The sequence below is a fragment of the Arvicola amphibius genome, chromosome 11 (genome assembly GCF_903992535.2).
Source record: "Arvicola amphibius chromosome 11, mArvAmp1.2, whole genome shotgun sequence".
Taxonomy (NCBI): Eukaryota; Metazoa; Chordata; class Mammalia; order Rodentia; family Cricetidae; genus Arvicola; species Arvicola amphibius.
The window spans coordinates 95,577,816-95,591,275 of record NC_052057.2 but is presented as its reverse complement, the minus strand read 5'-3'; the positions used below and the strand labels follow the sequence as shown (position 1 = coordinate 95,591,275).

General features: G+C 38.6%; 2 protein-coding genes across 4 annotated transcripts in view; one reads left to right on the top strand and one right to left on the bottom strand.

The window, feature by feature from the left end:
• Unc13b (unc-13 homolog B) overlaps positions 1–13,460 on the bottom strand; it is a 200,813-nt gene that overhangs the window by 133,226 nt on the left and 54,127 nt on the right. For all 3 annotated transcript variants that reach the window (XM_038347211.2, XM_038347208.2, XM_038347212.2), the window contains exons 5-7: positions 13,164–13,287; positions 10,496–10,569; positions 2,419–2,476 (exon numbers count right to left, since the gene is read on the bottom strand). In XM_038347211.2, the coding sequence (XP_038203139.1) occupies positions 2,419–2,476; positions 10,496–10,569; positions 13,164–13,287 (256 nt within the window). The remainder of the gene's footprint in view (positions 1–2,418; positions 2,477–10,495; positions 10,570–13,163; positions 13,288–13,460) is intronic.
• Positions 1,868–2,230, top strand: LOC119826150 (cytochrome b-c1 complex subunit 7). Its single transcript, XM_038347213.2, has one exon. The coding sequence runs from the start codon at positions 1,881–1,883 to the stop codon at positions 2,214–2,216; it is 336 nt and encodes a 111-aa protein (XP_038203141.1). The 5' UTR covers positions 1,868–1,880; the 3' UTR covers positions 2,217–2,230.

Genomic DNA, 13,460 nt, shown 5'->3' with positions numbered 1-13,460 from the left:
TGGTGCCTTCTGACTGGAACACACTCTCTACAAACAATTATTAACTTGTACTGGCTTCTGCTCAAAGGCCATCTTATCGAGGGTCTTCAATTACTACATACAATAAAATTTAAAAAATAGAACAATAAAGACTGTTCATTGAATTTTTAAGCAACATTTCTGTAAGATTAAGATTTTTTTCAAATGATGAGCAGGGTTTCACAGCAAAAATAAAACTATCAACATAATGAAAACTGTGATTATTTATCACTTTTCATTTCCTCCTGCCTACAAGGCATTGCTGCTTCAGCTGTACTTCATCACACGAGTTCAGGAAGAAAGAAGCTTTGAACAAGTAATCATCCCATTTGTTTCTGACTAGTGATCCTGAGAAAGGGTTTAAGAAAAAGATCAAAATTAAATCATTGCAATAAGTTTTGAAAAAGCTTTCTAGATTCTAGCTTACAGTCTAATCTTCTATTCAGATTCTTCCAGCCTTATATGACCCTAAATATTTGATCCTAAATATTAGCAGCAACAGAAGATCACAACAAACCACATAAAAAATACATTTTCTTACCTGCACCAGTCTTACTTTTATCAAGAAAGAGTATTAAAGCATGTACAAACTTTGAATGGAGGTTTTTCTCTGACTATAAGAAGAAAGTGATGTAACACAGTCACTCAAGATAGGTGCTATGGACTAGGATTGCCTCAGTTTGACTATTTATTCACCACTTAATAATCTATGGGAGTCATAGCAGATTATTCAACCTCTTCGTACATCAATTTCATCATCTAAGATAAGGGAACTGCAGAATCTGTTTTAGGGTTATTGTGAAGAGTAAGTAAGTTCAATAGAACAGATAATAGTTAAGCTCTAAGAAGAACATCTGTATATTTTAACTTTCCATATGTTACTTTTGTGTTTTTATTATTATTTGACTGTTTGTTGGTTTGCTGACTGACCTGTGTCCCTATAATTCTTATTATTACTAGGACTATTATGACAACTGCTACCACAGCCAATTTTAATCTGCAGGTGATACAATTTGGCATTTGATTCAGGAAAATGAGGGCAAAGCAAATTACAACATACCACCACCACCTCCTCTCAGGTTGAAAAACTAAAACTCTACAGTAGTCCTTCAGTATCTCTCAAGCAGTTTTGTGAGGACTTGAAGAAAGTTAGCAACACACTAACAATTCATGACTCAATCCTAGAAAGAATCTGTGACCTGGACAAATTAACTCAGAAAAAAAAATGACATGTTCTCTTCCTTTGTTAATTCACTCAACTTTATTAAAGTTTACTATGCACTAAAAATTAAGCTAAACACGAGAAATACAAAATGGAATACTGTCTATGTCTTTTAAAACTTTGTGGGGTTCCTAATGATCTTTTTGTTTCTCTTTTCTTTTTCAGTACTGGGAATCAAGCCAGGGTCATGTGCCCATTAGACAAGCCCTCTAACACTGAGATCTATTCTAATTACCCCAAATGACTGTATCAATAAAGTAGACCCAGGTTCTAATGTCTGATCTTGTCAGTGCACATACATGGTACATGGAAACATAAAAGAGAAACGTAAAGTATACTGTGAAACATGAAACAGCAGGAGTTTTTCACAGAGATCAACCTGAGCCCTAAAATATACTAGCAGGTAAACAAGGGCAGAGCAGGTAAAACCATGCACCATGGAGTAAGAGTTAGTCAGTGCAGGGCAGATTATAGCACACAAACCAAAAGACCCCCTCCGAAATTTATGGGTGGACACAGAACCTCTGGAACAGCCTGTTTACACAGCTCAGCTCTCCTCAACTCAACACAGGCCTCTTTTGTGGAGACAGGACAGGCAGCCGTAATTAAAACCAGCTCAGAGCTTCGACCTTAGATCGTCATGGCGGGCAGACCTGCTGTTGCAGCATCAAGCAAGTGGCTGGATGGTTTTCGAAAATGGTATTATAATGCTGCTGGATTCAACAAACTGGGTTTAATGCGAGATGATACACTACACGAGACTGAAGATGTGAAAGAAGCCATAAGAAGGCTTCCTGAGCATCTTTATAATGACAGAATGTTTCGAATTAAGAGAGCCCTGGACCTGAGCATGCGGCATCAGATCTTGCCTAAGGAGCAGTGGACAAAATATGAGGAGGACAAATTCTACCTTAAACCCTATCTGAAAGAAGTTATTCGGGAAAGAAAAGAGAAAGAAGAATGGGCAAAGAAGTGATCTTGTGGTTGAGATCTGTGGATGTGCCTGGTCTCAGCATATTTTTATGAAGTTGTTTCAACCTGAATCACAATTTAAGAATTATTTGCAGATGCCTCACTTTAAATAAATGTATATTGAAGCCAAAAAAAAAAAAAAAAAAAAAAAAAAAAAAAAAAAAAAAAAAAAAAAAAACCAGCTCAGAGACAAATTTCTCACTTACAACACTGGGCGGCAGCAGTGGGCAATGTCTTCCTCTGGCTTTCTTCTTGACTAGAATACTAGAAGCAGAAAGGAGAAGAAAAAAAATATATAGTAAGAGTTTCAAGTACAGAAGGGGGTGGGAATCTCTGCTACCTATAAAAAAATATTCAGTGCTTCACTGGGGTTAATTTTTTATTGAACATACAGAATTTCCCATTGCTATCCTCCCTGTGGGATTCTGGTTTAGGCTAGATCTTCAGTTAGTGCTGGCTCAAAGCAGTACAGCAGAGGGACCATTCTGACCAAGAACATGCCAGGAAGCTACAGAAGGCCTGTAGAAGTGCTTCTAAGGCTTCTGTGCATGCTGGTGGTCAACGTCGAGATTTTACAAACCAAATGGTAAAACTGAAAGCCTCTATCAGGCTGTCTGCATATCCTTGGGCAACAATGCTACTTCCCTTGCAAATGCTTATGGATACTGAAACTGCATATCTGAGAGTATACAGGTGGAATTCAGATATATCTGGGAGTTCCCTCCCACTCTAGCCTCTCCACGGCCACCCGCAACCACTACAATGACAATACAAATGTACAGGGTACTGAGGCCATAAAAAAATTCTCTATAAAAGAGAACAGAATTAAGGGGAAGTTTCGAGAGTGGGCAGAAATCAAAAAGATATAAACCAACAGATGTACCCAGCTTAGAAACATAGTTCAGTTTGAGCACAGTGGAGGACTGGAAAGGTGTAAAGATCTGGGCCAAGCAGTCAAGGTGGTACATGCTTAATCCCTCCACTCAGCAGAAGGGATGAAGATATCATGAGCGCAAGGTAAACCTCAACTACATGAAGAGTTAGAGGTCATCATGGGCTACATGAAAAAGGTATCTGACCTTCACATGCTAACTTTGCCAATCATTAATAAGTTATGAGGTTCTGGGCAAGCCACAGCTAACCTGCCAATGAGTCACTCATCCAGTAAATATTGACTTAGCACCCACTGCTTGCAAAGGCCTGTTGGAAAAATAGAGTTTAAGTCACAGTAAGGAGTCTGAAGTTTAAGCTAGTGTATTGGGAGGCCCTCTAGCTTTAAATATGAAAGAAATATGATTTGGTTACTGTGTTGATTTGGATGAGCTGTCCCTACAGACTTGGGCATTTGAAATCTTGGTTCCCAGTTGGAACTGTCTGGGTAGGTATAAGAGGCGTGGCCTTGCTGGAAGGAGTATGTCATAGGTGTGTTTTCAAAAGTCATATGTCATTCCCACTTAACTCATTCTTTGCTTTCTGTTTCTGATTTGAGATTTGAGTTCTCAGCTGTTCCTGTCACTGTGCCTGCTGCCCTGACTCCACACCATGATGGACCCTTATCCTCTAGAACAATAGCTCAAATGAACTTTTTCTTCTCTAAGTCACCTTGGTCACAGTGTTTTATTACGGCAACAGAAAAGTAACTAAAACAATTACACTTTTAAAAGACCATAAGAGAGCTGGAGAGATAGTTCAGTGGTAAAGAGCACTAGCTGATCTTCTAGAGGACCCATGTTTGTTTCCCAGAACCCAGATGGCAGCTCACAACCGTCTGTAACTCCAGTTCTAGAGGAATCAACATTGTCTTCTTGCCTCCCTGGGCATCAGGCACACAAGTGATACAAAAACATAAAATTAAAAAATTGAAATAAAATGACTATACCAGCTGTTACAGGGATGAACTGTTAGGGAATTATGATGGGTTGTCCATTAAGATAATCCAGACAAAAGCTGGTGATTTGTATATAAATGAGAATTCAGTAGCAAAGGATATTTCAAGTAGTTGGATCCAAAACAATTTTTGTATATAATGTATTTCACAAGCAGTAAACCATAATACAAATATAAGAAAATGTAGATATTAATACTTCTAGTAGGAGATATCAAAAGTCAAGCACAATGTACCCAGTAGTACTGCATTAGTAAAGCTGACAACCAAGAAACTGCTCAGCAATCCAAGGCTGAACACTCACTCCAAAGTGACAGAGGACTCAACTATTAATTATAACCATTCTAAATAATGATGGGTGATTCTTTTTATTCTATGAGTGATGTTTACCTTTATGAATATCTATGCACCACATGCCTGCCTGGGACCAGCAGAGGCCATAAGAAGTCATCAGATCTCCTAGAACTGAAGTTATAAGTAGTTATGACCTACTATGTGGGTACCAGTCCTCAAGAAGAGCAATCAGTATTCTTTAATAATGAGCCATCTCTCCAGCATCTCTTCAATACTGATGGTTTTTCAGGCAGGACATAGGAATAACAGAAAGAAGTCCCAAAATTTAAGTATTAAAGTAGAAGATTTCACATGTAAAAGATCAGAGTAGATACTTTCAAGAAGCTACATTTAATCAATCTTGTTTTTAAAAGGCTAAATGGGGGCTAAAGAGTACTTGCTGCTCCTAAAGAGGACCAGGGTTCGATTTCCAGCACCTACATGGTGATTCACAACCATCCACAACGCCAATTCTCAGATATTTGATGTCTTCTTCTGACCTCCATGGGTACCAGGTATGCCCATGGTGTACATATATACATAGAGACAAAATATTCAAACATGTGAAAGAAAATAAGTCTAAAAAAAAAAAGAATAAAAAGACAAGGATGTGGTTGAGTGGTTAAAAACCTGTTTAGCAAGTCAAAGGCCCAAATTGAATCTTTAGCACTATACATAAATAAAAACATAAATAAGCCAGATGCTAGCTGGCTAGCTATGGATAAGGTAAATAAATAAAATCTATCCACAGCCTGGCATGGTAATACGTACCTAAATACAAAAATCAATAGCAAAACAGTATACTTTAAAATTGTGTGTGTGTGTGTGTGTGTGTGTGTGTGTGTGTGTAAACTAGAAAGGAGATCATGAGAGGAAATGGAGAACCTGGGAAGCTAAAGCAAGAGGACTACAACTAATTCAAGGCCAGCCTGGGCTACATGAGAATTTTTTAAAACATATTATTCTGTATTATAACTTAAAATTAAATTTAAAATGTATATTCTAGCAGGATGGTTCAGTGGGTAAATGCACCTGCGTCCAGCCTATCTGAGATCAACCCCCACCCCAGGATGTACACAGCAGCAGGAGAAATTCAAGTTCTGCAACTTCCCCTCTGACTTCCAAATATATTTCATGGTACATGCTCATGCATGCACACATAGTAAATGTAATAAAGTAAGTAAAAAAATTTAAAGACTTATAAAGACAGCCAGATGTAGGAGCTAGCACATATACAGAACTTGGGAGGCAGAGGGAAGCAGACGTCTGTGAGTTAGAGGCAAGTCTGGTCTACTTAGTGAGTTCTAAGTCAGCCAGAGCTACAAACTAGAACCTGTCTCAAAATAAGAAGGAAAAAAAGGTATTTATGTGATGGCATCCATAGGATCAAATATTTGAATGCTTGGCCAACAGTTGCTAGAACTGTTTGAGAAGGATTAGGAGGTATGGGCTTGTTAGAGGAGATGTGGTGTAGGAGGTTCTTCTGTCTATGTGTTGCTTTCATTGGTTGAATAAAGAAACTGCCTTGGCCTTTTGATAGGGCAGCACTTAAGTAGGCAGAGTAGGCAGAACTGAATGCTGGGAAGAAGGTCAGAGAGAGAGCCACCATGGAGATGCCAGGTCAGACACACTGAATCTTTCCTGGTAAGCCACGACCTCGTGGTGAACACAGGTTATTAGAAACGGGATAAGTCAAAATGTGAGAGTTAGCCAATAAAGGGCTAGAGATAATGGGCCAATTTAAATGAATACAGTTTCTGTGTGATTATTTCAGGTGTAAGCTAGCTGGGTGGCTGGGATGAAAAGCAGGCCCGCTCGTTCCTACAACAGAGGTGTGTCATTTGTGGGTGTACTTTAACATTTTAAAACCCAAGCCAGGCCTGGTCAGTTAGTGTCTGTCTCTATCTGTGTCTCTGGTATCTCTCTGTATGTCTCTCTCTGGGTCTGCCTCCAACTTGAAGATCAATTGTAAACTCTGAGAGATTCAGGCCCCCGCATATCTGTGATCTGTAGCCCTAGCACAATCCCTGAGTACCCTGGCTCTCAGGCAAGAGCCAGTGAAAGAAACACACCTTGAATTTGGAACTTGCAACAGTGAAAGAAACAATTTATCCTTGAAGCCAGAAACAAAGAAAAATACCCTGAGTCTGAAATCAGGCCCAAAAGAACACACTTTACCCCTAGAACCAGAGCTTTGACAAAGAAATTCATCCTGGCCCTAAAATTGGAGCCTAAAAGCTATTTTAAAAAAATGAGAGAAACACAGTTTGGCCCTAAAATCAGACCCATTTCTATCCCTGACACAAAACCAGCCAATCCCTGAGTAGGGAAGTGGTAACCTCTAGTCTAGAGACGTACCATGACTTTCCTAGATCTTTGCCCTGAGGGGACAGCCAATCCCAAGGCTTGGGATTTCCCTCACCCCATGAGGGGGCAACCATTCACAAACCTGTAGACTTGAAAATTTCTCTCACCCCATGGGGGGACAGTCAATTACAATCCTGTAGGCTTGGAATTTCCCAAGCCCTCTCCTCTATAAAAGTCCCCTCCCCACACCACTCGGGGTCTCTCCTACTCTGTTGCTACTATTGCTGCCATCACCACTGCTGCTGCTGTAGCTCTGGACAGATGGAGGTATCTAAGTCAACTTGCAATAAAAACTCTTTGTTTTTGCATTAGATCTGGTCTTGTGGTGGTAATTTGGGGATCTGGACTTTGGGCGTAATACTCTCAGCTACTGCTCCAGTGCCACACCTGCCTGTCATCCACCACACTCCCCAAGAGGATAAGCATGGACTAACCCTATAAAACTGTAAGTGAGGGCTGGAGAGACGGCTCAGAGATTAAGAGCATTGCCTGCTCTTCCAAAGGTCCTGAGTTCAATTCCCAGCAACCACATGGTGGCTCACAACCATCTATAGTGGGGTCTGGTGCCCTCTTCTGGCCTGCAGGCATACACACAGAAAGAGTGTTGTATACATAATAAATAAATAAATATTAAAAAAAAAAAACTGTAAGTGAGTACCCAATTAAATCCTTGGTCATGGTGTCTCCTCACAGCAATAGAACAGTAACTAAGACAATAATGAAAACCCAGGTACAGTAGTTCAGTAATCCCAGCACTTGGAATACTGAGGCAGGAAGATCTCATTAAATTGAAGGTCAGTTAGAACCACAGAGTCAGATCCTGTCTCAAAAAAAACAAAAACTCAATGTCGAGAAAGAGACAATACTTATTTCCACTCTATCCACTGGACAGTAGTTCCAACAATGGTTCCAATAACAGGGAAAACCTTGTTAACCAATTATCTTTAAGAGGTAGAGCCCAGGTAAGACACAGTTTTCTGAGACCCAAGGAAAAACCTGTGTAGCACCCAGGTGCTATCTCTCTGCACTATTCCCGCAGGACACTGCTGTGCTTGGATTTCTCATTTCCTGTTTTGTGAGTTTTCCCCTTATAATAAAAATATAATTGTTGTATCCTTTAGCTAGCCTGGTTATGTCAACATTCCAAGACAATACCCACAACATAAAACAAAATTCAGATGCTTAAGACACTTATTGTTGCTGGGCAGTAGTGACGCACGTCTTTAATCCCAGCACTTGGGAGGCAGATGCAGGTGGATCTCTGTGAGTTCAAGGCCAGCCTGGTCTATAGAGGGAGTTCCATGACGGGCTCCAAAGCTACAGAACTCTGGATCTTCTTGTATCTATTTCCAAAGTGCTGGAATTACAGGCCTGTACTACTATGCCCAGGTAAGATATCTGAAGCATACACAAGGATGTATAAGTAAACTCTAGGATAGGCAGAGCTATGTAGTGAGATATCACTGTCTCAAAAAGAAAGATGCAAAATCTAGCTAAGAATCATTAAACTTGAGAATGAGATTTGCTGAGTAAGACAAGTATTTTAAAAATAGATATCAAAGTACTAATAATAGTGATGACTTATTACAAATTTTATTTTAAAAATCTATTATTCATCAGGAGTTGAAAAGACACCTTAATGGTTTAGAGCACTTACTGCTCTTCTGAGGACCCAGATTTGATTTCCAGCATCCCATAGGGTGACTCATAACTATTTAATTCCAGTTCCAGGACATCAGTGCTCTCTTCTGACTTCCACATACACCAGGAATGTACATGGTACGCCACTATACATGCAGAAAAATATCCATACACATAAATATCAAGAAATTGTTTTAAAACATACTATTGATTATCAGGGGATGAAAATCAAACAAAATAAATTTGAATTCGACATTAGAAAACAATAAGAAGAGGAGCCTTTCAGACAGATGTATATCATGATGGTAAGTCCTCTTATTAATGACATCTACACAGTGAGTTCCCAGACAGCCAGCACTAAAGAGTGAGACCCTGATTCAAAACCAAAATGCTTAAGATCCACACAATAAAGTTTTATTTAGCAGTAAAAAAAAAGAATGTACTGATATATTCCACAACAATAAAATCTTGAAAACATGCTAGCTGAAAGAAGATGGTCACAAAGAATCCTGCATAATTCCATTTATGTGAAATGTCCAGAATATGCTATAGAAAAACAGAATGTAGTGATTGTCTATGGCTGACAAGGGAGAAGAATCAAAAAAAAAAGATGGTTAAGGTCACAAGATTATGTTATATTGTAATGAAAATGTTCAAAAGTGATTGTAGGGATATATGCACAGACAACTCAGCAAATACTCTAAAAGCCACTGAATTGTATATTTAACAGGTGACTGCATGATAGCTATGAATTATGACTCAATAAAGGTGTTAAAGAACAAGGCAGCAGAACAGAAAATAAAGGAGTAAATGTAGTCCTTCTGTTCCCTAGAAAGTGAACAGAAAGCAAAAGATTCACAGGGACAAGCATGATGGTACGGACATGAAATATCAACACCAAGAGGCTAAGGCAGGAGGCTCACCATGAAATCAAGCCCAGTCTGGGCTATGTGATGAGCTCAATGCCTTTTGGGGCAATACAGAAAGACTCTGTCACAAAAAGAGACAGACAGACAGACAGACAGACAGACAGACAGACAGACAGACAGACAGAGACCTGAGCTCCTCATCTGGTTTGACCCTGAACCTCAGGTGTTTCTCAAAGGTTGCCTTCTTCCACATTTCTCCTAAAATAGCATATATAAAATCGCACTCAAATGCTATCTCATAACTATTTGTTTCTTCTGTTTTTGTTTTTCAAGATAGGGCTTCTCTATGTAACAGCCTTGGCTATCCTAGAACTTGCTTTGTAGACCAGGCTGGCCTTGAACTCAGAGAGATCTGTTAGCCTCTGCATCCTGACTGCTGGAATTAAAGAAAGCCATACCTGGCAATTTGTGTTTTTAATAGCTAACATATCTCAAAGTAAATCTCTTTACACTGCCAATAACAAAAGCACTCTCCCATTCCTGATGCCCCAGATGGAGGTGACTGTCTTCTCTTTACAAATCAGACTCAGAGCTGGAGATAAGTCTTGACAATAGGACCAAGCAAAGCAATGGCTTAAACAGTGCTAAAAAGTACACGTTTCAGGATAATGATAAATTAATATCCAATAATCTGAGCAGAAACAGAAGAAATACCTTTTACTCCTCTACATAACATAAGAGGGAATGCTATCAGCTCCTTCCTCAACAGCCCGGAATCAGACTAGCACTACCATCTGAGCAGCACTGGGAGAAATAGGAAGAGTGGGAGACGGAGCTTTCCACTGAAATTTCAGATTTTCTCCTGCCCTCGTTCATGATAGTGGGCACAGTGTGCATGCCAGTACTCTCAGCCCTCAGGAAGCTGTGGCAGTAGGATATCAAGTTCAAGACCAGTCAAGGCTATACAGTAAGACCCTGTCTCAAAAAGAAACTAAAAATCATAATAATGACAGCTTCATTATTACAGAGTGGGTTGTAGCATGTATCTGGAAATGTAAAGCCATGGGTTAGAATCTCTTACCACAACTTAATGCCTCAGACAATATGCTCTTGGCCCCTCCCTGGAAAATCTATAATGGATGAGAGATTTTCCCCATCTTTCAGTATTGCAAATAAAGCAGTTCCTACCTCATTATCATCTGTGAAGGCATTGATTTGCTCCAATTTGTAGGTCCAATATCTGGCTTCCTCCTCTGGGATGTCTACAGTAAAAAAGAACAGATGATATTAGCTGGTAATAAGTCAGTCATCAGCAAATAATACTTTATTTAGACAAATGAATATAATTAGAAAGGTGGTAGTGACAGATGAATTTTAACAGTGTCTCAACTGTTGCCATGAACATTACTGACTCTATTTCAGAAAGACAATATAATAAAATTATGGTTCCTGATTCTCTTTTTGAGGAGGATGAAACTAAAGCTCTGAGAGGATATATATTCTATCTATGGCTGAGTTCCTCCACAGATAAGCCATGATTAAAACTGATGTCGGTATGATGCCAAAATTATGGTTTATGTAACCATACCACCTTTCTTCATTCAATTATATATCATCTACTTAACAAACATTTTTTTCAATTATAAACTATTGGCCTAGTATCTCAGGCTCTTCTTATCAACTCTTAATGTAAGAAAGAGTTGATAAGTAGAGCCTGAGATACTAGGCCAATTAGTTTATAACTGAAAAAATGTTTTTTAAGTAGATGATATATAATTGAATGAAGAATTTTTTTAAGATTTATTTATTTATAAATAGTGTTCTACCTGCATGTATCCCTGAAGGTCAAAAGAGGGCACCAGATCTCATTACAGATGGTTGTGAGCTACCATGTAGTGGATGGAAATTGAACTAGGTGCTCTTAACCGTTGAATCACCTCTCCAGCCTCCATGAATGAAGAATTTTTAAATGTTTTTGTATTATTCAAAGAAAAATTACTTTTGTTCAAATGTAAGAAACTCTTCCTTTCTGTTTTGAAATAGTAATTATTTTGACTTTAGTTATTTTTGAGCTAGTTAGGAAAATCATTTAATTTTTGTTAAAATTACCATTATGACCAATGAGCCAGGATTGGTGGTGCACGCCTTTAATCTCAGAACTCAGAAGACAGAGAAAGGTGGATCTCTGTGTTTTAGGCTAACATGAGCTCCAAAGTGAGATCCTGTTTCAAAACTGAAATCACACTAGCTATAATGGCACAAACCTATGGTTCCAGCATCTGAGAGTCTGATGCATGACTGTCAACTTGAAAGCAGCTAAATAAATAAGTGAAATGATGAAGAGCCACAATAATTGTAATGTGGACACCATTAATGTAAATGACAAATATTTAAAGAATACTAAAATAATTCAAGTGAAAAGAAGGTAACATTTCTAGTCATGTCCAAGCTGCGGTCTACATCCCTGGATAGCTATGAATGTAGCCCAGCTCATCCGCAGATGGCAATGGTCAATCACAAAGTCAAAGCTGGACACTCCTGACTTAAACCAATTACAAAGGTTAAAATTGGGAGATACAAAATATCAGCAAAGATGTACAGAGACAGGACACTCCTCAGACAGTGAGAGTATAAACTATACAACCTTTCTACCAAATAACTCTGCAATAGCTATAAAAATAATAATGTATAAACTTTTGACCCTGCAATTCTACTTTAATACATTTATCCTAGACTCACAAGGATCACAAATACACAATGTTGTTAGTTACAGTAATACATAACAGCAAAAAAAAGAAAAGAATACCCTGCATGCCAACTAATAAAGGATTACTGAACAAATTATATTTAAGGTGAATGCTCCAACCAGCAAAAGAGATATTAAAGTTTACCATGGAGATACATACCACTGGAGGCTGAGGCAGGACAATTGCTCTGAGTTCAAAATTAGTCTGGAATTTAGAGTGGTCTCAAAAATCCAAAAACTAAAAAATCAATTAAGTATATTCTTTTTTCTGTGCTCTTTAATCTTAAATTAACAAAAACCAAGTGAATATTCACTTCAAGATGGTCTTTTTTTTAAAGACTAAATCTAAAAGTTAGAAATTTCATGTCATTTAGTAAATAGTAACAGAAACCTGTAACATCTTGAAGAGTATACTTTTTTAGTGTTTTCTTTTCTTTCAGGGGTGTTAAGACAGTTTCACTGTGTAGATTTGGCTGTCCTGGAACTCATTCTATAGCTCATGGATAAGATCTGCCTGCCTCTGCTGACTAAAGGCCACCACTGCTTCACTATGTTTAGTGTTTCTTGTTTGTTAGTAGAGTCTCACTGTGTGGACCTGTCTTAAGCTTGCTGTGTAGACTAGGAAGACCTTGTATTTCTTTTTTCTTTTTCAAGTTTTATTTATTTATTTTCTATATATGGTGCTCTATCTGCATGTAAGCCTTTATGCCAGGAAGAGGGCATCAGATCCCACTACAAATGACTGTGAGCCACCATGTGGCTGCTGGGAATTAAACTCAGGACCTCTGGAAGAACAGTCAGTGCTCTTAACCACTGAGCCATTTCTTCAAATCCCTGGGCTTGTATTTCTAAGGATCCTCCTAATTCCACTTACTGAGCACTAGGATTATAGGCATGAGCCACCAAACTCAGATAATGTGCAATATTTAATGAAGACCAGCATACTTCACCTTGGGTTAAATGCCATGGGGCAAAGAATAGATGAATATGTATGTCTCTAGAGAAAATGGCTAAGCAGATAAAACAGACATTGACAAAACTATCAGACAATCTCAATCAATATCGTAAAGAGAATTAAATCATTTTAAAATCTCATCAAAATAGACTCACCAAAAGGCAATTCAAATCTTGTATCAAGCAAAATTTTATGAGGAGTTGGGTTTTTAGTTCCACAGATCTCATCATCTTTCATTAATGTCTCTGCCTCCAGTGTAGACCACTCCCCAGGTCCTTCCTAGGAAACAAAGGCCTAAGTTTACATTTTAAACTTTATTGGCTCCCTTTGTGGTTCAAGAGCCCAGGTGCTTTCTCCTGAGTTCCCTTCTTCAAGAGTTTCAGAGGACCACTCACATCCTGATAATAGGGGGGAAAAACCATTACCACCACCCGCTCTGTGAATCTGCTTTC

Coding starts and splice junctions, on each gene's coding strand:
- LOC119826150 (XM_038347213.2), top strand. CDS start 1,881: ATGGCGGGCAGACCTGCTGTTGCAGCATCAAGCAAGTGGCTGGATGGT.